The sequence below is a fragment of the Triturus cristatus genome, chromosome 5_2 (genome assembly GCF_964204655.1).
Source record: "Triturus cristatus chromosome 5_2, aTriCri1.1, whole genome shotgun sequence".
Classification (NCBI taxonomy): Eukaryota; Metazoa; Chordata; class Amphibia; order Caudata; family Salamandridae; genus Triturus; species Triturus cristatus.
The window spans coordinates 216780205-216802809 of record NC_140588.1 but is presented as its reverse complement, the minus strand read 5'-3'; the positions used below and the strand labels follow the sequence as shown (position 1 = coordinate 216802809).

The window sequence follows — 22605 nt, the reverse complement described above, 5'->3', positions numbered from 1 at the left end:
GCTCTAAGCCACACTGCTTTACAACACTATACGCAACAGCCTCTACGCCACACCACTTCACAACACCCCATACCAATTCACTCTGACCTTCGACTGCACTCTACGCCCTTCCACTCTACAACACTCTAGTTCCTCCACAATACTATGTCACTCAACGCATCTCCATGACCCTTTACTTTACTCAACTCCACACCACTCCACGACTCTCTATGCCACTTCATAACACTCCACTGTAATCCACAACACTCTACTTTCCGACACTGACCTTTAGCCATGCTGAACAGCAGCCAAGCTGGTGTACAACATGGCTAAAACGTATTCGCAAAGCTAATAGCTCTTGCATGGCTAAGACCTATTGACTTTGCCAATGCTTGTTCTTTTGTAGCAGGAGTTGATTGTAAAGCAGATATAGATGGCATAGTTAAATATCATTCACAGCAATAGAAAAATATTTTAGGCAAAAAATTGGAATTCTGTTACATTGACAATATTTTCTAATGGTGTGCTGTAGATAATGTAAATTTATATCTGCGTTAATTTCATTATTTGTATTTTTGTTGGCTTTAATTCACCAATTACATAGGCAATTGTGCCAAAAAGTTAATTGACAAGTGGGACACAAGTTGGAAAAAGCATGTTGGACTGGAAAGGTGGGCTACAGAATATGTTAATGAAACTTGTTTTAAAGTCTTATTTGTAAACTTTTTATTTTGATGTTCATTTTTGGTGCATTTTTTTCAGCGTTTTCTATTTTTTATTTATCAGTGTTAAAATGTTGAGATGAAATCATTTTCCCCATATTGACATACAAACTTGTGTTTTTTTTCTTTTCCATATGCCCAACAGGATCCGGATGGTCCTATATTTCACTGCTCAGAATGCAGCTGCAACTTTAAAAGCATTGGTAGCTTAAATACGCACTTTAGCAAGATGCATGTTGGAATGTCTCAGAATATAACCATCTCTGCTGGTCCATGTGAAGATTCGGTAATTGCATTTTAAATCCTCAGTTGTATATTTAGTAAACATATGTAGACTTAATTTAGTTTTCATTTTGTATGGCAATTTGATTGTGCTGTGAATTAGTGACAAATGTTAGATTCCTACATTATTGTTTATATTTTCCTCCAAGATTTTCTAATGCTAGGAATTGTGGTGCAAAAAACTAATTGTGGGCAAACACCACGGAACCACCAACCAAAGTATTTTTGAAAACTTGCCATTCAGGAAATCGAGATAGGTGTTGCTTGTGTGGATCAGACCATTTTGTTTTATACACAAAGCTCCTACCATGTGTGTTTACAAAATACATTTTTCACACATTTATGCTCCAAAATATGAGTTTGCAGTCAATGGCAAAAGTCCTGCCATCCAGTGTTTTCTCACTTCTCGAAATAAAAATACGGATCCATGATGTGTGAGTGTGACTCATATGAACTACTAATCACTAAACTATGCCTATGTTTAGTTCAGCCTTGGCTCTTTCCTTTTACATACTAAAGGGCCATTCGTGACACCATTTTTATCTAGAGTGGAATCCAAGGGGCTGAACCCGAGGAGAGGCAAGATGGCCGTGAGTGAGCTGTGCTAAGCGGTCGCATATGACCTCTCTCCCATCTGAAATGCAGTTAGTAGGCTCCGGATTATTATTCTCCTTTCGGTTTTAGAATTACTGGAGCAATTTGACTTTAACCGGATTCATTGATGTCTCCACTTGTCTTGGAGATTAAAGATTACATAACGGCAGAACTATATTGGCTGAGAGAAAGTTTGAGAAGATTTGCCAGGGCCGTGGATTGTATAAAGGTACGATATACACAGTTGAGCACAATGCCGCCTCGGCCCACAAAAAGTGATAAAACGAAAGAAAAGGCGAAAACGAAGGAGCAAACAGAAAATTGTAATTACCCCCCAAAGGATCAAAGTGAGATAATTACTCTGGATACTAGCACTAAGGAACCAGGGGCAATTTGGAAGGCGATACTGCAGCTGAATAAAAAGACGACTGAGACACGAAGAGGGGAGAAGACTGATATACTAGGAGCTAATGTAACAGGCTGTCAACCAGGCGATGCTAAGAGCAAGCCGCCCTTCAAACACGCTCCGAGTACGGCGGAAAAAGTTGACAGAGGTGACAAAAGCAAAACCAAACCTAAACCCAGAGAGACCCTCCTCAGACAACCCACCTTGACAGAGGCATTCTCCGGTCATCACGGACTAGCAGGCAATCGAACGCCAAACGGAGTTGGCTGTCACAGACCCGGAGCCAGCGAACCGGGGAGCGTCCTCGGGGACGCGGGAGACGCTGGAGGTACGTCAGTTACAGACGCTCCCGCTGCTAAGCAACATCAACAGCAGCAGGCTCTGCAGTCTGTGGGAGAATGCGAGCAAGAGGCATCGAAGCTTGGATTGAATCTCGGTGTGGCCTCTCCGGTAGGATTTCTTTGCATTGAGCGGGGCGAGTCAGGACTCGCAGCTACTGGTGAGAGGAGGGAAACGGGGGATAATGAGAACGATACAGATATGCTGAGTGCCATTTTGGTACTTGAAGCTGAACTACATGCCCCCAAAAACTCCTCCAAAAACTCCCAAAAACCCCGAACCCCCCCTAACAAAGTCCTAGCTACCTGGGGAAGCTCTGCTAGCTTGGGGGGGGAGAAAAAAAAGAGACAAATAAGCAGAAATTGCATGATCCTAGAGAGGGGAGAACCGAAAAGGCTGAGGTGGGCTCGGGTGAAGGAGAGAGATTTTTTTCACTTAATGAGGATTCGGATTCAGTACACTCAAGTGAAGAGCTCTGAGAGGAGCGAGATGACGATGAAGATGAAGAAGTATTGCTTTCAGACACCAATTCCTCTGAGGAGGATATAGGTACAGCGAGAGACTCAACCCTGAGAAAGAGACAGTTAAAGCCCAAGTCAAAAAATGCACAGAATGGCGGATTGGGAGAAGCCGAAAAGGGGCTGCTTTGGGATTATTCGGCTACTTCCCAGGTGTATCGGGCTGAGGACACTACTGGGCCAATGAAACAGTCCGCTTCTTTTGACACTCTGCTTAGCACGCTGAAACAGATGCAAGCAGAGGCTAGAGCTGTGAGTCGGAAAGCAAGACAGGATGCTAAGAAAATACAATCCTCATTAAGAAAGACAAATAAACTATATTGAGGATTTGGTGGGAAGAGTCACTGAGGTGGAAGAGCGTACGAGCAAGCTCGAAGACGACCACAGTAATTGGCAAAACTTTAAAGAGGCACAAGAGAAGATGGCTGAGGACCTCCAGTGGAAAATGGAGGATTTTGAAAACCGTCAAAGGCGCAATAATATCAGAATTTTGGGTGTGGCTGAGGGTTTGGAAGGGCAGGACACAAGGCGCTATGTGATCAATCTACTTAGAGGGGCATTCCCGGAGTCTCAGTGGCAGTGGGACAGGGAAGTTCAGAGAGCGCACAGATTTTCCTTCACACTCAAAAAAACGCAGGGGTCTAGTGGCGAGGATGGTGGTGGAGTGAATACCGCTTTCCCACGAGCCATCTTAGTATACTTAGGAAATTTTCTATTAAGGCAGGAAATAATCGAGAAAGCTAGACCGGATTCTAAGAGATCATTTGAGGGTATTTCTTTCTTCGCCTGGCCAGACTTCTGCCATGTCACTGTTGAATGGAGGTGGAGGCTGAGGCAGTTGATCTCTAAATTTCAGGGGCTAGGTTCAGAGGCTTACTTATTGTTCCCCGCTAAATTAAAAGTGGTCACTAGAGGGAGAGTTATGATATTTTTTTCAGAGATCAAAGCCCAGCAGTATATAGATGAGTTGAAGAATCAATGTCCGTAAGGAGAGAGGGGATGGGAGAGGGGCGCGATTGTCGCAGCTCAGACCGACTACACATAGGTCCTGTGGACCTATTTGCCTGTACAGGGGGGGGTGTGGGGGAAGGGGGGGGGTGCGGGGTGGGTTGGGGTGGGGGGTCATACCACAAGGGTTAAAATTTTGGTATTTCTTGGGTTTGATAAAGCACATTGCTTCTTTAGTTTTCGTTTTGTGGGGGACATCGCGCGTACAATTCAGATGGTGTAGACAATATCAAGCGACAGTAGACTGGTATATCTTTATGTTAAATAATGTTAAGTTGGATCTGAGTAAGAACCTGTTGATATCCCTTAATGCCCTGTAAAATTGCCTCGATCAACGTATGTGGACTTAATGATCCTAGGAAAAGGGCAAAGGTAGCAGGGTTACTGAGATTTTTACAGTTAGATCTGGTATGTCTTCAAGAGACACATATCGAAGCAGCACAGTTATACCTTTTGAAACAACTGGGATTCGATGTATTAGTGGCAAGTAAACAAAACACCAGAACCAGGGGGGTAGCAATATTAGGAAGATTTAGGGACCTGGTGGTGTATAGGAAAAATGAGGATCAATGGGGAAGATGGGTCATGGTTGATTTATGTTGGAAGGGGACACGGTTTACATTAGTAACCATATATGGATCTACTGGAGACGACCCTGATATTTGGCAGTTTATGGATATTGAATTGCCGCAGTGGCCGGAACCTATTATATGCTGTGGGGGTTTTAATATCCACGACCCAACAAGCTCTTTTGCAGTACCTAGGGGGAGGTACCTAGGGAGAAAGAAAAAATCACATATAGCTCTTGCCGATATGGTTCAGCATAATTCCCTTGGGGACCCATGGTTGAAATATCATCCCTTCTTAGATGGCAGTACCTTCTTTTCCCTACCACATAAAGTATTGGTCAGGTTAGATTATTTTTTAATTTCCAATTCTTTAATCCATCACTCAAAAATAGAGAAACAACCTAGGATCATATCCGATCATAATCCACTCGTCTTAACATTAAATACCACTCAGATAAGTACTACGGAAACTCAGTGGACCTTTGAACGTAGTTTACTAAAAGATGAGACATATCAGAGACATATGGAGAGGTGGATAACAAATTATTGGGAAGACAATAGAGGCACGGCGCCCCCAGGTGTAGTTTGGGATTGCTTTAAGGCTGGGGTTCGGGGGGAAACGATGAGTTTCGTAATAGCAAGACGGAAAAGGGAAAGGAGGCACCTTGAAGATATAAGGCTCAAGCTATATATAGCGGAAGAAAATTTGGTTATAGCCACGACGCAGGGAATCCCACTGGACTCCTTTATATTCAGATTGGTTACTCTTAAGGGAGATGCTATGGAGGGTATTACCTCAAAAGCTGCTGAAAAATATCTGGCACACAAACAAGATACTTATGAACTAAGCGAGTGAGTCAGACATATTCTTGCGGTCAGAACTAGACAGCGCACAGCAAAGGCCGATATTAAGGAGATTCAGGACCATCAGGGAAATCTGGGTACTGACTCAGATTTTATTAGAAAATCTTTCCATAAGTTTTATACTAATTTGTATTCTCCGGAGGACTTAAGGGACCCAGTTGATCTAGAAAGATATCTGAGCGACATTTCTTCGTCCGCTTTACCGCCAGACGATAGAGAGATATTAGACGCCCCTTTTCAGCTAGAGGAGATTAGAAGGGCCTCAGACCAGATTCCGGTGAATTTTATAAACGGTTCCAGAATAAGGTACTTGGTGAGATGTTCAATATAATGCTACATACGCAACGAGGAGGTTACCCTCCGGAGACCTGGGGAGGGGCAGATATTGTAGTTATACCAAAAAAAGGGAAGCCTCCTATACATCCGGCCTCATATAGACCGATTACCCTCATGAATTCGGACGTTAAAATCTACTCCAAAATCCTGGCGACAAGGCTTGCAGAGAATATAGAGCAGCTTGTAAGTCCATCGCAACACGGTTTCATTCCAGGCACGGGAACCACTCAACATGTGAGGACAGTCATCACAATGTTTGATGCCGCAGGAACCCTGTGTGACCCTATTGCAGCACTGTTTTTAGACGCTGAAAAAGCCTTCGATAGGGTCGCCTGGGAATATCTTTGGCCAGTTCTAAGATGGAGTGGTATAGGGGAAGGTTATATAACAGCTATTCAAGCTCTATATAAAAGACGTACCGCCAGAATTAGAGTGAATAGATGGTATACGGATGTAGTTAAAATTTTTAGGGGGACAAGACAGGGCTGTCCCTCGTCCCCCCTCCTTTTTGCATTATTTCTTGAGCCTTTGTTAAGACACCTGGAGAAAAATGATGGGATTCGCCCAATGGTTGTGAATGGCAGAAAAGTAAAAATTCTTGCATATGCTGACGATGTGGCTATATTAACCCCTGACCCTGAGATGGCTATAATGGAGGTAGAACGTGAAGCCACTAAGTTTGGACAACTGTCAGGTTATAGTTTGAATAAATCAAAGACATTGATAGTTAAGAAAAACTACACCTTATGTGCCGATTCCAGGGTGGTTCCATCAGCTATGTATCTTGGTATAGTAATTACAGCTAACATCAACGTTATTGTTGAGGTAAATATGACCCCTGTACTGGCTAAAGTAAAAGTGGACTTAGATAGAGTAAATAACCTGCATCTCTCTTTAGTTGGGGTCACTAATATGGTGAAAATGACGATTCTGCCTAAATTTCTCTATTTATTTAGAGCAATACCACTATTTTTTGAATGTAAATGGTTTAACATGCTGGAGGGTATTCTCAATAGGTTTATATGGGCGCACGGGAAAACACGCAGAGCATATAGATATATGTCTCTACCTAGAGAAAGAGGAGGATGGGGAGCACCGGATTTTAGACTGTACTATATGGCAACTGCCCTTCAATACATGCAGGGTTTAATCGGAGGAGGGGGGATCTCACAGAAAGTCACTTCCTCATCGACGGATGTTTATGCAATTCTGCTGGGCCAAGAGACAGAAAATCGTTTATTACAACATATTGATTTTGGGAGTCTTAAAAGAAAACAGTTCAAAACCTTAGCGGCGGCTATTAAGGTATGGAATGCTTTCTTGAAAAAAATGGGGCTGGGTAGATTTCATAGGTACATTAGACTATACAATAATAGATCCTTTCCCGCTGAAATTTTTTTAGATTCAGTTATGTCCGGCTGGGACCAAAAAGGTATTAAGCAAATTGGGGATTTGAAAGATTCAGGGGGAATAGTACAGTTTAGCGTACTGGCAAGGACATTTGATTTAAGTAACAGGGATTTCTTTAAATATCTGCAGATAAGGAGCTTCCTGGGTAACAAACAGGGCGGTGTAGCAGGGTTCCAAACCAACGACTTTCTGGAGATTCTAACTACTGGTGGACAACATACGATTAGATCAGCGTATGCTTTATTAGTCCAAACTAAAGTGGATGATCTGGATAAACATAAACATAAGTGGATGGAGAAACTTCAAGGTGAATCTAATGATTTTCAGGAGTCGTTGGATTTGGGATGTACTATACTGTGTTCGGCTCCCCTGCAATCGCAACATTATAAAACATTGTTTTCACTGTACTATACACCAGATAGAATAGCTAAATGGGGTGGTACGAACGGGACTACCTGCCCTCGTTGCAGCTCAGCTAATGCAGATATAATACACATGTTTGCTACCTGTCCTCAATTATATACGCTAATCAGGGATATTGAGAATTTTTTGGCTCAGGCATTAGGCTTACAGATATTACTAAACCCCATGTTGATATTGTTGGGAATAGGTCGGATTGAGAATACTAGGAATGTTGATAAAGAATTTCTATTCATGACTATGGCTGTTTATAGATCAACTTTATCTAGGGCCTGGCTTGATACAACCCCCCCGCCCATGCAAACATGGCTGGCGAACTTAATTTCCACATTTAATTTGGAAAAACCTATATATGCCAGGAAGGGAAGAGCAGGGAGAGCTCTAGGTGTAAGAATTTGGAACCCATTACCACACTGGAGGGAAGGGATAGGGTAGAGAGTGGAGGGCTCAGGGGGTTTCTTGAATTCTTGACTCATTAAGTCTAATTATGATATGATGTGTTTTATTTTATGAATAACTCCCAATGTTAAATACGATATTTTGGTTGGCGAAAACATGTATTGATGAACATAAATGTGCAATGTGGAAAATAAAATAAAAATATGAAAACAAAAAACAAAAAAAAATAGAGTGGAATCCAAGGACAGCAGGACTTATGTCATTGCTTTGAACACAATGTTCTGCTGTGGCTAAATATAAGGAAATTGTTTTGCTGTTTTAAATGCCAGTTATTTTGTGTGTGTGTTTGTGTTTGTTTGTGGGGTACTTTGTTGCTGCCTGAATCCAGTCCAGAGTACTGTAGCCATCCCTAGGTTGGAGGAATCTGGATTCATTGGCTCTTCTTTGAATGTACATATTATCAGTTCTAGAGTTGCAGTTTGAAATCTTTCTTCCTAGACAAAGTCACAGGTTACAGTTTAACTTTTTGCCCACGCTTCCATCGAGCAGAACCCCGACTCCTTTTCCTCTACTTTGTCAGATAGGCATCAAAGAGCAATGAGGTGGAAGGTATTCTCTTCTGGGACACTTGTCATTTGCTCCACAAATTCAGCTTGTCTTCTCTCCTGTTATTCTCATTCATTGTAGAAAATGGCACAAATTGTTATTCCAAACCTTCTCGTCCAGCTTTGTGACCATTTTGTGAAAGTTGTGAGTGACTAGCAGGACGTGGTTAAAAAAAAAAAAAAAACAATTGGCTTTGGCCTGTGACATTGATTTGGTGTATGTAATATGTTACAAGGACAACCCTGTATGCCCACGGGGACCAGGGTAAGTATTAGAAATGTACACAGTGTGCTGTGGGTATTATTTAGCTAGGTGGAGTCCCACAATTAGTTAAAGAGTCCCACAGTCCATGTAATAATTCGAACAATACAGAGAGAATGTTTCGGTTGAATGAAACAAAAAATACTGACATGGGTTTTCTTTGTGTATACTCTCCAAAGTCCACAGAATAACAATATATACAAAGTGCAGATGACCAGTGCTCTGGTGAGTTGGTAAAGTCATAAGACGCTGTACAACCCTGGTCAACCTATGGTTTTGATGAGGATCTGATTGTGGGTTAGTACTCATTCATATCGATTGCATTGGATTTATGAACCAAGGGGGAATATGTTGACATTTCGACGCTGGGTTATTTAAAAGGGCTCATCAGAAGTCATCTGACTTAGAACCTACTAGGAGTTTGAAAGGCGTGTCTACCACTTCATGGAAATCTCTACCACCAACCAACGTCTGTGATTGTGGCCATGATCTGTCTAAATCTCTATACATTGCTTTATGGGAGTATGGGTTCTGGACCTTGATCTTGCTCCTAGTCCCACCCCACTCCCTCTCTTTTGATGGACTGTCATTTTTGTGGGCAATATCTCCACTTCTAAGGATGTGGAAAAAAAGTACCGGTCTCTGATGTCAGTGCCCTGAGGTGGTGCCATATATTTCTTTGTAATGCACATCTGGGAAATAGATCAGGGAGCTCAGGTGCCACGAATTGGGGCAGGAGAGCTATGTCAAGCTTCTGGATCCACTGTGGTGCCTGAGCAACCTGCATATTTAGTATCCATCAGAAAGATTGTTCCTGAATAAGTTGACTTATTTGCTTGGGGCTTCCCTTCTAGTCATATACATCTGTTATCAATAATTGGAAGACTTAGAAGATTTTAGATTTAACTTTGTTAGGAGATATCAGGATAAGGGAAGCATTGTGTTTTCCTATGTTGTATCTTTTACATATTTATGTTCTATTTGAATATTCCCCACAGCAAGCTGAGAGTCTGACGTAAAGCTCCTAAAGTCTGACTTGTCTAACTCCATTTTAAGTAGTCCCTGTCACCATTTTAATCAATGGAGATCACCATTTTAACCAATGGAGATCGCCATTTTAGACAGTGGAGGCTGCCTTCTTTCTCATTTTGATACAGAATCATTGTCATGTCTGCTATTAGACGCAGATGTTGTCTAACCTTCTCTTTCTAAGAACTGTGAAGTGTCTAGTTGTTCAAGTAATGACAGATATAACACCTATGTGACATCAGTCTGGGTCAAGTGTCTACTTATCACCATGTCAAGGTCCAATAAGAACAAGTACAGATGTATACCCAAAATACTGTAGTCTGAATTGACGTCCTCTTATATCAGAAATTCCAATCTCTGATGAGATTTAGTATAGAAGGACTGAATTTGACTGCTTGTCAGGAGAGGTCCTTCATCCAGATTATCGCACAAGATTATGTTAAAAGATGATCTCACCTACTGCTGGCGCACTTCAAAGACGCTACATCTGTCTTAGTGCTAAAGCAGAGTCTTGGAGGAAGGCTGCTACCGCAGATTTTGTTTGCCCTTCGCAGAGAAATCTGCCCTCACGCCTCCTCTGATAACCCCACCCTTGCTATCATCGAGGTATGCAGTGCGTCTCTTCTCCTTAAACTCTAGACTGCAAGTTGCTCTGCTTTCCATGCTCTAAATGTAGCACGTAGAAGTAGGTTTTAGGGTGTTTTTGATTATATTTTTAACAAGTTACAAATGTTCCTCTTATTCTTATTGCTTTTAAAGAGCCTTCTTGCTGTTTTAATGATATCATGTGTATTTGTTTTAGATGTACTGAGAAACTGGTTATTCCTGTTGTAGTGATTTTATTCCGATAGATACATCTGCCTGTGGATTCCTCACCTATTGAATATAATGCGCAGCATTCCGTGGAAAAGTTTCTCCATAGCTCTCCTACGCCGACTAGGATTCCTACTGCAGGGCTTCGCACGTGACTTCGCGCTGTGTCATTGGAGCCATAAGAAGACCTCGTCAGCGTGCTGACGTTGGTTCCTTTTCTTTCCATGCCGTCTACGTGTAACTGTTTTTATCCAGGCTCTCCATTTTCTGTTGGTGCAACTTAGTTGCTGTTGAAGATGTCTCCATTGACAAAGTTGGGCTTTAAACCATGTAGACTATATGGTGGTCAGGTGTCCATCACTGACCCTCACGAAGACTGTCTGTGGTGTTTGTCATTGGACCATGACTTTGAAGCTTACTCGTCGTGTCACCAAATGAACCCGAATGCCTTGAAAGAAAGGGAAGCAAAGTTGTTAATGGCGAAAGCTAAGAAGCAGAAGAGAGGTCGTAAGAGGTCTCGACCTCGTTCGGATTCGCCGTCACCCCACACTTCGAGGTCTTCTACAAGGAAACATAAGAAGAAGCGGCACCATGGGTCTCGGCGTCATTCTTCGAAAGGTGGTTCGAAGAGGTCAGCGTCCCCAGATCCAGAACCTTGGATGCATAGAGAAGAGTTGTCGCCAACTCAATCTCCAGCTTCATCCCTTGCTACAAGGCCTACGACTCCACCTCTGGCTCTGAGGCCGAAGACTCCAACAGGGCAGTCAGTACCGCATCTGGATTTGGTGGTACCTCGTATGGCACCAGTGCCCTTGAACCAGGATCCCGTATATCTGATATTCCCGACTCCGGGTTCGGATCCTTCCACATTTCTTAATGCCATGTTCAGCATTTTTGCGGGGGCTGTGACTCCATCTAGTGCGCCTGTGGGCCCCATGGGTCTGCTATCCTATTCTCTTGTCGGATATCCGGCTCAACACCAGCAGGCACCCTTTATGCTGTCCATGCACAGGACTCTGGTGGGCTGGCCTCCGCCGGTGCCGAGACAGTTGATACCGTTGCCATTTTAGCAAGGGCATGATTCTTTGGTGTCACACGAGCCAACTCCAGTGCTGTCTGAATCTGAGCTTGTGCCGGTTCATCCAGAGCGGACTTCCCGACTGCCACCTTCGGATCAACCTTCTGCGCCAGTACCGAAGTCACCGGTGCCGTCTCTGGCGCTGGCGACGCAAAGGATCAATCTCGAAGGAAAGTTCAGAGATTGATGGAGGAAGAGAATTATAAAGAGGAGCATGGAGGTGTTAAAAAGGAGAGATTATAGAATTTGATCTGGACTTTGAGGCATTAGATGAGGCTAGTGGCCTGGATACCTCCCCACAGTGGAAGTTACAATCTCCTAAAGGTTCGGCACTTCCAGAGGTAATGTCTTATCTTGCAGTGATGAGAAAGGCTGTGGATATTTTGGACTTCCCTCTCCCTTCTGCCGAATTGAAGTCCAACATACTTATAGAGGTGCTTCATTCCACTGCCTCTTCTTCCGTGCCATTGTTGCCCTTTAATGAGGCTTTGACGAAGCTCATACTTGAGATCTGGCAAAAGCTAATGTCCTCTGCTGCGGTGTCAGGATCAGTGGCTAGAAGATGTAAGCCAGCTCCAGGAGATCTGCATTTTTATCCTCGCACCCCACGCCTGAAAGCTTGGTGGTTCAGGCTTTTTGCTCCTCTAAATTGTAATCGGAATCCTTCCCTACTACTTCTGCAAATAGGGAGTCTTAAGAGGATGGAGCTGTCGGCAAAGAGCATCTTTTGTTTCTGGGAGTATGGCCTTTAAGTCTACAAATGCTACATGCTTGTTGGGGCGTTATGTGCATGCCTTTATGGACTCCGCAAGGGAGGTCATCCCAAAGTTGCTGTAAAGTCAACAGCTCTGAGAAATGACCTTGGAGATCTGATGCCCAGGCGGTGACCCTCCAGGTTATTCAATGCTGGACATTGTAGACTCTGTGGCAAGAGCCATGGGTTTGCAACAAAAAGACATGCCTGGTTGACGGCATCAGGCTTCTTGCCAGATGTTCAGTCTACTCTTTTGGATTTGCCCTTCGGTGGGTCTTGTTGTGTGGGGCCAAGCCTGATTTTGCACTGCAGAGGTTTAAAGACAGCAAGGCGACTGCGAGATCCTTAGGGCTTCAGTCCCAGCATAAAGATTATAGACTATTTTGCAGGTTTTGGGGGTTTTCAAGGAACCTGTCCTTTCAAGAAAGGAATTTTGCTGCAGCAAAAGCAGCAACAAGGCTAAAATCTTCTACAGGGGAAGTGGCAGAGGTAGAGGTAATCAGCGTGGTTCTGCCTATCAACCAGCCTCCTCCTCCTCCTCCCCAGCCATTGTTGCAGGAAAGTAGCTCTAGCTTCACCATCTTTACCATCTTAGAGCATGTTTGTCCAGTGGGAGGAGGGGTGACCTATTTCTGCCTCATTGAAGGTCTGTCACTACAGACCTCTTGTCTTAGACATCATAATAAATGGGCATGCCCTACCCTTCCAGGAGTATCCTCCTCCTTTTCCCCCCCAGACAAGGGATTTGGTCAGAAGAGCATCTTCCACTTCTCCAACAGGAGGTGCAAACGCTGCTTCAGAAGGGTGCAATAGAGTTGGTTCCAGAACATGGACAGGGTCAGGGATGCTATTCCTGGTACTTCCCGATTCCCTAAAAAGATGGTCATTCCGGCCTATCCTCGAACTCAAGATTTTGAACTTATTTCTCAAACAGGAAAAGTCGAACATGTTGACCCTAGAACAGGTCCTCCTTGTGCTGGAGATGGAAGACTGGATGGTTTCATTCGGTTTACAGTATGCGTATTTTCACATTCCCAGTCCCAGTGAAATTGCATCTGAAGTATTTCCGTTTTACGATGGTGACTCTGCATCATCTGTTTGCAGTCATTCCTTTTGGCTTTACTTCCGCACCATCACAAAGGTGATGGCAGTGGTGGCAGCACATCTCAGAAGGTCGGGGATTCCGGTATTCCCGTATCAAGACAATTGGCAGCTCAAAGCGAGATAGTCTGAGATGGTGTTGCACCATTTGCAGTTGACAGCACAGCTGTTGTTCAGCTTGGGGGTTTTGATAAATGTATCCAAATCTCACCTAGAGCCCTCTCAGTGCAACCTGTTTATAGGGGCAGTACAGGACACTACAGTGAGTCATGCCTTCCTGCCTCCTGAAAGAATCCAAGACATAAAGGCTATGATTCTGCCGTTTCAGAATCGAGCTTTAGTGCATGAATGTCTTGCGCCGCCTCAGTCTTTTAGCTTCCTGCATTCTGCTGCTCAATCATGCACACTGGCACATGAGGGCTCTTCAGTGGTGCCTCCACAAGCACTGGTTTCAACACAAGGGAAATCTCGAGGATTTGGTCAAGATCTCCAGAGACACTGTGGCGATCTTCAATGTTGGGTTGTGTCCGGCAATCTGTCTCGAGGAAAGCAGTTTCACTCTCCTCCTTCAATGGCCACAGTGCTAAGGAAAGCTTCCACTCTAGGGTGAGGAGCTCATCTTTGTGATCTGGAGTTTAAAGGTCTTTTGTCTCCAGTCAGAAGATTGATGTGCAACAATCTTCTAGAATTGTGGAAGATATATTTAGCTCTCAAGGCCTTCCTCCCTTCCCTTCCCTTCCCTTCGTGGTCAGTCAGTTCAGGTCTTAACAGGTAATACTACCACGATGTTGCATGTCAACAAACTGGGAGGAGTAGGGTTGTATCTTCTTCGCAGAGAAGCTCTGCAGCTTTGATCCTGGGCTCAGGACCATCAGGTTTGTGTCACTGTAAACCACTAGGCCGGAGTTCTGAGTGTATATGAGGACAGTCTCTTACGGTAGCATTCAACCGATCACGAGTGACGTCTCGATCCATAAGTGATTCATCCCATTTTCAGGATGTGGGGGTTTTCTCAGTTAGTCCTGTTTGCCACTCACGAGAATGTGCACTGACCATCATTCTGCAGCCTACAGTATCCTTTGCAGGGAGCATTGAGAGACATGTTTCACATAGACTGGGGCTTCCAGCTTCTTTATGCGTTTCCCCCCCATGCCCTTGATTCCTTGGGCTCTGAGGAAGGTTTGCCAAGACCTGGTCCAAGTCCTATTAATAGGCCCGGATTGGCCATGAAGGGTGTGGTACATAGATCTTCTTTATCTCCCATTGTGCCCTCCGCTCCGTCTCCCACTTAGGGCATATTCCCTCTCCCAATCGCAGTGGCAGGTTCTACACCCCCACCTCCAGAGCCTGCACCTTCATGCCTGAAGATTGAACGGGACAACCTGAGTTCTTTCTTTTTGCCACCTAATGTGGTGGACTTTATTTTATCGCCCAGAAGACACTCCACCAAAATGATCTATCCTGGCAGATGGGCAAAATTTATTAAATGGTGTGGAGAGAAGTCAATTGACCCTTTAAAAACCCATTTATGAGATGTTTTAAGTTTTCCGCTGTTCCTGGTGCAGCAAGGTTGTGCTGTTGCAACTGTTAAAGGCTATCTATCTGCTTTATCAGCATTTTTTTGTTTGCCTGATCAACCTTCATTTTTAAGTCTCCTATAGTTATGAGATTTATTAAAGCCTCAATAATAAGTTTCCTCCCACTCTGTTTATGATGCCTCAGTGGGATCTTTATCTTGTACTTGTGTCTTATGTGCTCTCCTTTTGAGCCCTTGCATAGTTGCCCGTTGAGATTTCTCACCTTCAAAATTATGTTTTTTAGTTGCTATTATGTCTGCTAGAATGGTGAGTGAGTTGCAGGCCCTTAGCTCTGAGCCTCCCTTTACAACCTTCCATGCAGATAAGATGGTGCTTAGGACTAGAACTTCTTTCCTGCCTAAGGTGGTCACTCTGTTCCACTTGGGACAATCCATTCCCTTGCCTACTTACTATCTAGCGTTCAATACCATTAACCAAGAACTCCTTCTCAATCATCTGTTTGAGATAGGAGTCAGAGGCACTGCCATTAAGCTCCTTAGATCCGTTCTCACTGACAGAGTTCAGTTTCTGGAATGTAACGGCCTTCGGTCAACATCCTTTACTCTACCCTGTGGTGTACCACAAGGATCAGCACTGAGTCCAACTCAAGTCAAGTAAAACTTTATTTGGTCGTTCCGACCATAAAAGTCCAAATGCTTATAGTGCAAAGTGGTAGAAATGGATACATTGCAATTACACCTTAAGTGTGTTAGGACCGTAAAAGTGCAAATGCTTACAGTACAGAACATCGGGTTTGATTATATGACAAATGATCATTGGATGCATTACAAGAAATTACAAATTACAATTACAATTAATTATTATTCGGAGAAATAACTCCTGATAAAAATAATTAAAAATAATCAGTTAAGAAGGTAAAAAGCTAAAGTGTGGTTAACCGAGGGGAAGGCCTTGTTAAAGTGCATTAAAGATCACACTGTAAAATCACCATAAAAAGATTGGACCACAAGTGATATTAGAAAAGCATAATACTGCTGGCAAGTTGTCATTCAGCGAGTTTAGGAGAGTGGAAAAGAGGAACTCTAAGGCACACCATATCACTTCTTTAATGTGCGCCTTCTGATTATCCACATTTTTCCAAGAAACTTAGCTACCGAGCACGCAACAAATGTTCTGGAATCCGATTTTAAAATTTGCAGCGCTTCCTGCTTACATCGTGTTCCCAGCAACCTACAAACTGGTGTCAACCATTTGCGTCTCGGGGAGTTATACATTGGGAAAACAAAAAAAATGTGTGCGATTTGGGGGAACCAGGGCAGTGTAGCTCTAAAGAAGTTCACTGGAAGTGATCCAAGTCTAAATTGGATATAAAGCTTTCTATCCTGATTGTGATGACCTCCAAATATTGCTCGTGGACACTTGGGTTTTAAAGTCCATAAATTCAGTTGTGAGGCGACCACCGTGTGACTGTTACGTTGGTCTGAGCCACCCATTTCCAATATTGGGATTTAAGCAGCCTTTTACTTGGTAAAGAACAGGGATCGTTGGCGTTCCATGAACTCCCTAAGCCTATTGCTGCGAATATCTAACTTTGGTAAACCACCCAATTTTGTTAAAACAGTCGAGTTTGCAAATCTCATCGGCCGCTGCTGCATAATGTGAAAGCTCAGGGGTTTGTTTCAGGCGCATCTAAAAAAGCGATAGCCATAGTCGTGCCTTGTTCACAATGGATTGCCTACCCATATCAAGCCTTAGAGGAAGAAGTGGAGTGCTTTGGGTAAGAGATTAAAGGGATCTCAAAAATTTGTTCAGTGGTTAAGAGACCCTCTAAGTTCTCAAACCCCCAGAGTTCGGCCCCATACAAAGCAAAGCCCACTACTTTATGGTCGTAAATCTGTCGTGGTGCTGCTATTGGTCTTGAATGGGAGCGTCTGTGCTCCTTCAACAGAGCCCCAGTGGTCTGCTTCTGCTGAAGAGTCCGCTTTGGTATGTGGTGCTTCCAGGCCATTTCCTCTGAGTGGGTCACACTCAGAAAGTCAAATGTGACTACTCTCTCGAGGGCCCCCCCAAGAGTCAATTTTCCATTAAAAGGATTTTTGGGGATTCAATATTAAAAGTTTTGTTTTCGATGTGTTGACCTCCAGGCCTCTCGACCCACAAAGAATCATAGAGATCTAACAGCAGTTGGAGGCCACTGGGGGTCTTCAAGACCAACAGCGTGTCATTCGCAAATAGCAGAGTTGTTACTTTGATCTTCCCCAGCGAGGGGCATCAGCTGGGACTTCCGCTAAGTGTTTGACCACTCCATTGATGAAGAGCAAAAACAAGGTGGACGCCAACACGCAACCTTGTCTAACCCCTCTATCGACTCTGATTGGGTCTGTCAGCTGCTCTTGCGAACCCATGCGAAGTTATCCTCGTGAAGGCGGATGACCAACGTGAGGAGTGGTGGTGGAAAACCCTTCCCATGCAGGACTTGCCATAACTTTTGTCTGGGGATGAGATCAAAGGCTGACTTCAAGTCGATAAATGCTGTATAAAGATTACCCCTCTCTATAGTGACTGTTTTCCAGGCCAGTAGTGAAAAGCGAAAAACCTGATCAATGGTGCTTATTTTCTTTCTGAACCATGCTTGGAAGGGAGATAAGAGTTTAGTCTCCTCCATCTATTCCGTGATGTTCGTGAAAAAAGCACGGGAGAAGACCTTTTGGGCATCATCGATCAGGCTAATGGGCCAATAGTTGGATGGAAGTGAGTGATCGCCCTTTTTAAAAACCGGGATCACCTCAGCATCTTTCCACGAGGGTGGTATTGCAGCCCCGGCAGCAATACCATTGGCGAGTGCCCATATGTATTTAGACCAGTTATCTGTCTCAGAAAGGAAGACGTCACCAGGGATGCCATCATGCCCTTAAGCCTTGTTCCTGATCACTGAGTGTATACTATGTGATATTTCCTGTAGGGTAAAAAAATTTGGGGTCTGGACAGTAGTTGGTATGGGAATCAAGTCTTCGAAAAGTAATGGTTCGAGGCATGTGAGCTGTAGATCACATGCTTTGCATAAGTCTGCCGTCTAGTGTTGGGTCCGGATGTTTGCACTTAGTTTTTCTTTGTAGAAGTCTATTCCAGTCACAAGGTAGGTGACTCCTCCTTTTGGTGATAGTGCGCATGGCCATCGACTCCATTGTTAGAATATTTATTTCCGCCATCGGGTGCGGACGTGAATTGCTGCACTCTAGTTCAACACAGTTCTCGCGTTTCCCTCGGTGCACAATCCAGTACCCTCGACGGTATTGTTTCTCGATCGCGTTTCCAATCTCCGCGTATCTTATCGGTTCAAAGTCTTCGATCGGAAAATTCGTGGAGGGCCGTTGGGCCTAACCTCGTCGTGTCAGCTCGCAGTAGATGGACTCCATTCAACTTTTGTCTCGGGTGTCACGCTAAGTATGCACGCACTGACTTGCACGAAGTGTGCAACTTGTGTCAGTCCCCGGAACCCAACGAACATGACTGCGACGTGTGCCAATCTTTTCGATCCAAGAAGACGCTCCGTGATCGTCGGGCTCGACGTTGCAAAATGCACCAACAAAGCGGCTCAGCACCGGATCTCTTCGGAGAAGATTCCGATCATGAAGCCTTCGACTTACAAGGAGCCAAAGAAGAGGAGGAACACCTTTCCGTGTCCGAAGACTCAGACATGGAAGAAGACGTTCTGTAGGGTCAGCGTACTGATACTCCCCCTGCCCAAAATATGCCGAACAAAAAGGCTACTGACCCTTCTCTGAGAACAGGTTTCGAACGCCCTGCCTTCGGGCTCTGCACCGAAACACACATCAAAGCCTTCCGGCTCAAGATCGAGTCGGCCCCATTCTGGCACCATTTCCAAAAGCTTCAGCACCGAAATCCAAGCACGCCATCGTGCCCATCCCTTCGGCACCCAAACCTGAATCTTTGAATCCGAAACACTCGTTGCTGAAACCTTTCGCACCGAAAATTCAAGGAGCATCTTTTTGACGTCCCGCCTTCCAACACGGAGCAGAAACAGAAACAAGTAGTAATTAATCCAAAAACTGGACATATTCACGTAAAACTACCAGTTAAACAGAAGCCAGAGATGAAGGAAGCTTACCACATTCCACTTAAGAATAAAAATGTTGCTACTAATCCTTCTCCCCCCACCTTTTACACGTTGTTCCTCACTTGACCCACATTTGTTAATTACTCCTACAAATTCACCACAGTCACCTGACCACCAAGATGACAGAGATGGGGATGGGGATGTACCAGGGGACATTAGTCCTGATCCATGAACTGACTACAATACAGATCCTAATACAAACAATGATCCTGATCTATACCCTTCAAAACCATCTCCACAGACTACAATGTAGGGTACATAGAGCTACTCAATAGGGATGCTGAATATCATGGGGTCCAACTTCACAAAGAAGCCCTTGAAAAGGATTTTCTCTTTGAGACCTTAAGTTCCTCTGAAAGAGTAACACACACACACTTCCCATGCTCAAGGGTATGCTCAAACACGCAGATGAAAAGACCCTGTGTGTGCAAGAATTGTCACACCTAGAGTAGATAAAAAATATAAGCCGGCACACACAGACCCAATCTAAGTCAAAGGTCAACTTCTCTTAGACTACCTAGTGGTCTCTAAAGCTCTCAAAAGAGCAAATTCCATACCATAGGAGATGCCCCATCTCCTGATAAATAATCTAAATTTATAGATGCCTCTGGCTAAAGAGTAGCTGCACAGACAGCCAATGACTGGCGTATTACCAACACCCAGGCTCTTTTAGCACATTAATACAGGGCTCATTACGACGAGCTGGTAAAATTGCTCCAATTCTTGCCAGACGAACATAAAAATAAAGCTAATGATTTAATTCAGGAAGCAAAGCTTATTTCTAATACATCCATTAGATGTGCTTTGGATGCAGCTGATACTACAGCTTCTGCAATTAACACTAGCGTTCTTTTAAGAAGACAAGCCTGACTCAGATTTTCAGGGCTTAAACCCGAAGTCCAAACTTCCATTTTAAATCTACCCTTCGATAAAGAACACCTCTTCGGACCGGTAGTAGATACTTCTTTAGAATAAGCATTGGCATAGCCAATATGTCTCTCCTTTGGGACCTTGCCATGCAACACTTGATGTTGTTGCACCAAGGATATTGTGCTGGATAAGTAAACACTTATAAGGTCCCAAAGGCGAGACCTATTGGCTATGCCTATGCTTGTTTTTCTTTTTTACTGTACTCACGGCCAAGTTTTACTTGGCAGTGACGAAAAGCAAAAAAGCAACAAAAAAAATATAACATCAACTTGCCTAAATCAGGCGGACATGTATGTGAACCTCCGTCAGACAATACTCTGTTGGGCCGTCAGATGGGTATGTCTGCGACAGACCTGGAGTAGCTGCTGTTGCTGGCATACTTAAGCTCCACTCGTCTGTAGATCAGGCAGTTAAGCCTTCAGTTTGGCGGAGATGGTACTCCTTTGCCGTTGTGTTGCAGTAAACATGCAACCAAACTCTAAATGAGCCCCCTAGTCAAGACCTTACAACACATTATACGATATTTATTATTGGGAGGTTTCACTTCGCCTTGTATTTTTTTGATTTTTGATTTAAATATTTCCTGACACTGAAATGAATATGTTGGCAAAAACTAGTGAATGAACTTAGTTTTGAAATGCCCCCTACTCAGTGGTTAATTTGTAAAGAAGAATTAGGAGGCAGCTTGCACCAGCCCATTTCTCCTGTTAGCGCTGCCTAAAACAGAACCAACTACTAACCATGAAAGTGAGGAGAGGATGTGGCGTAATGGCTAGAGCTGCTGACTTCAGAGCTGGGGAACCAGGTTCGAGTATCCGCTTTTGGTTCAACAGCCTGTGAGTCTGGGCAAATCACTTAATCTCCTATAAATGAACCTGTCCTTAACTGGTGCTCATGAAATGCACTGGTATTGATGATTAAGTGCCAGTGCTGAGCACCTGGAAACTGCCGGCTCAAATTAAGCACTGCCCTTACTTATGACACCTCTCTGTGATTAAGTTGTGAATTTAGCCGGATTGTTGATACAAAGCTTCCACATTCGGGTTGAACGCAAGACAAATACTATACACTGGAAAAATACTCAAAGAGAAAAGGTGCATTTTAGAATTAATTTTGTATGCTATTCTAAAACCATGTTATGTAAATGCGCGTTTTAAGTTTAACATGTCAGTTACCTCTTAAGACACAAATTATATAGCATATGTTAGCAGGAAATAACCTTCACCCGCAAAGGTCAAGTAAGTATAGCAGGGGAACCAGGAAGCTATAGCCTATTCTTGCTCTTTGGTACGCCCGGCTCTGTTTTTTCTAACTCTGGCCTAAAGGGTCATGAAGAGAGAATGGACAGACTCTGCCTGTAGTTTCCATAACTTTATTTTTCCTTGCAAACTCAGCAGTAAGCTGGAGGATGTTGAGGGAAAAGTGATGACATTGTCGGGGAGGTTGTTGGGTCCAAACGTGTAACTTCACTGCCACTATCCCACCCATTTACATGAATTGGCACCTCATTAAAATAAAATTGAATGTATTTGCATTAGCATGGTTTTATTATTTTAACCTCTCTCCGTTTAATTCAACTTTTCAAGACGGGCATTCTTGTGAAGCAAAAACAACCAACGCCAGCATGACACCTCTGGCGACAACTGAGCTTTGTTTTAAATATTGTTTCTAAGACTGCGGAAACACTGACTCCCTTTATAAAAGTGTAAGCTCTCTGGAGACAAACACGACTCTCGGTTTACCTGCGCATCAGTAAGATGCTGTAGCAAGTAAATCATGTTTCCAGCATCTTTTAATTTAATCAGATGTAGTTTAGATGACAAACATAATTACCGCTTGTGCAGCCTTCTAAGGCAGACTGAGGTCAGAGCTCAGCACAGAAGTCTGCCGCAGGTTAAACACCAACTACAAAAGGTAGATACGGTTCATGTAAACAAACAGCCTAAATAAAAGTGAAAAAAACCATTGGCCACGCGCCCGTGAAAGGGACGCGGCCGCGAAAGTGAAAGTGATCGCAAGCGCTGTGCTTAATGAGCATGACGAGGAAAGCCAGATGGTGCCTCTGCTCGTAAGTGCGTGCCCGCGCGCGTAACCACAAGCTCTAGGTCGGCCATGGTAGCATTTTCTGAGCCCACTTACTAAAAGTCTCGCCAGAGCAGCGAATGCGCTGGCTCAGTCGAGACCTAAAAAATGAAGGACACTGAGGTTGCAAAATTCATGGGGGCTTTGCAGTCCCCTTCCTATTGGGGCTCCTTTCACCACTCCTTTTACAGAGGGGGCTCAAAGGACATATCCTTGGACAATACCTCTGTCTCCTACAGATGCAACCATCGGTCACCCTCTCCTCTACTTTAGAGGAGGATATTGAGGCAATAATAGCAAGGGAAGAGGTAAAGGTAACACAACACGTACTTCCCCTTCAGCCAACAAACAGTGATTGCCTCCTCCACCCCCGATCATTCCAAACCTGTAGGGGGACGTCTTTCTCACTTTCTACCTGTCTGGAATACA

The 22605-nt window shown here is 43.9% G+C and overlaps 1 protein-coding gene across 3 annotated transcripts in view; it reads left to right on the top strand.

Annotated features, from left to right (window-relative positions):
- Positions 1–22605, top strand: part of ZNF236 (zinc finger protein 236) — a 1017074-nt gene that overhangs the window by 188252 nt on the left and 806217 nt on the right. For all 3 annotated transcript variants that reach the window (XM_085606997.1, XM_085606996.1, XM_085606998.1), the window contains exon 7: positions 847–987. In XM_085606997.1, coding sequence (XP_085463123.1) covers positions 847–987 — 141 coding nt within the window. The remainder of the gene's footprint in view (positions 1–846; positions 988–22605) is intronic.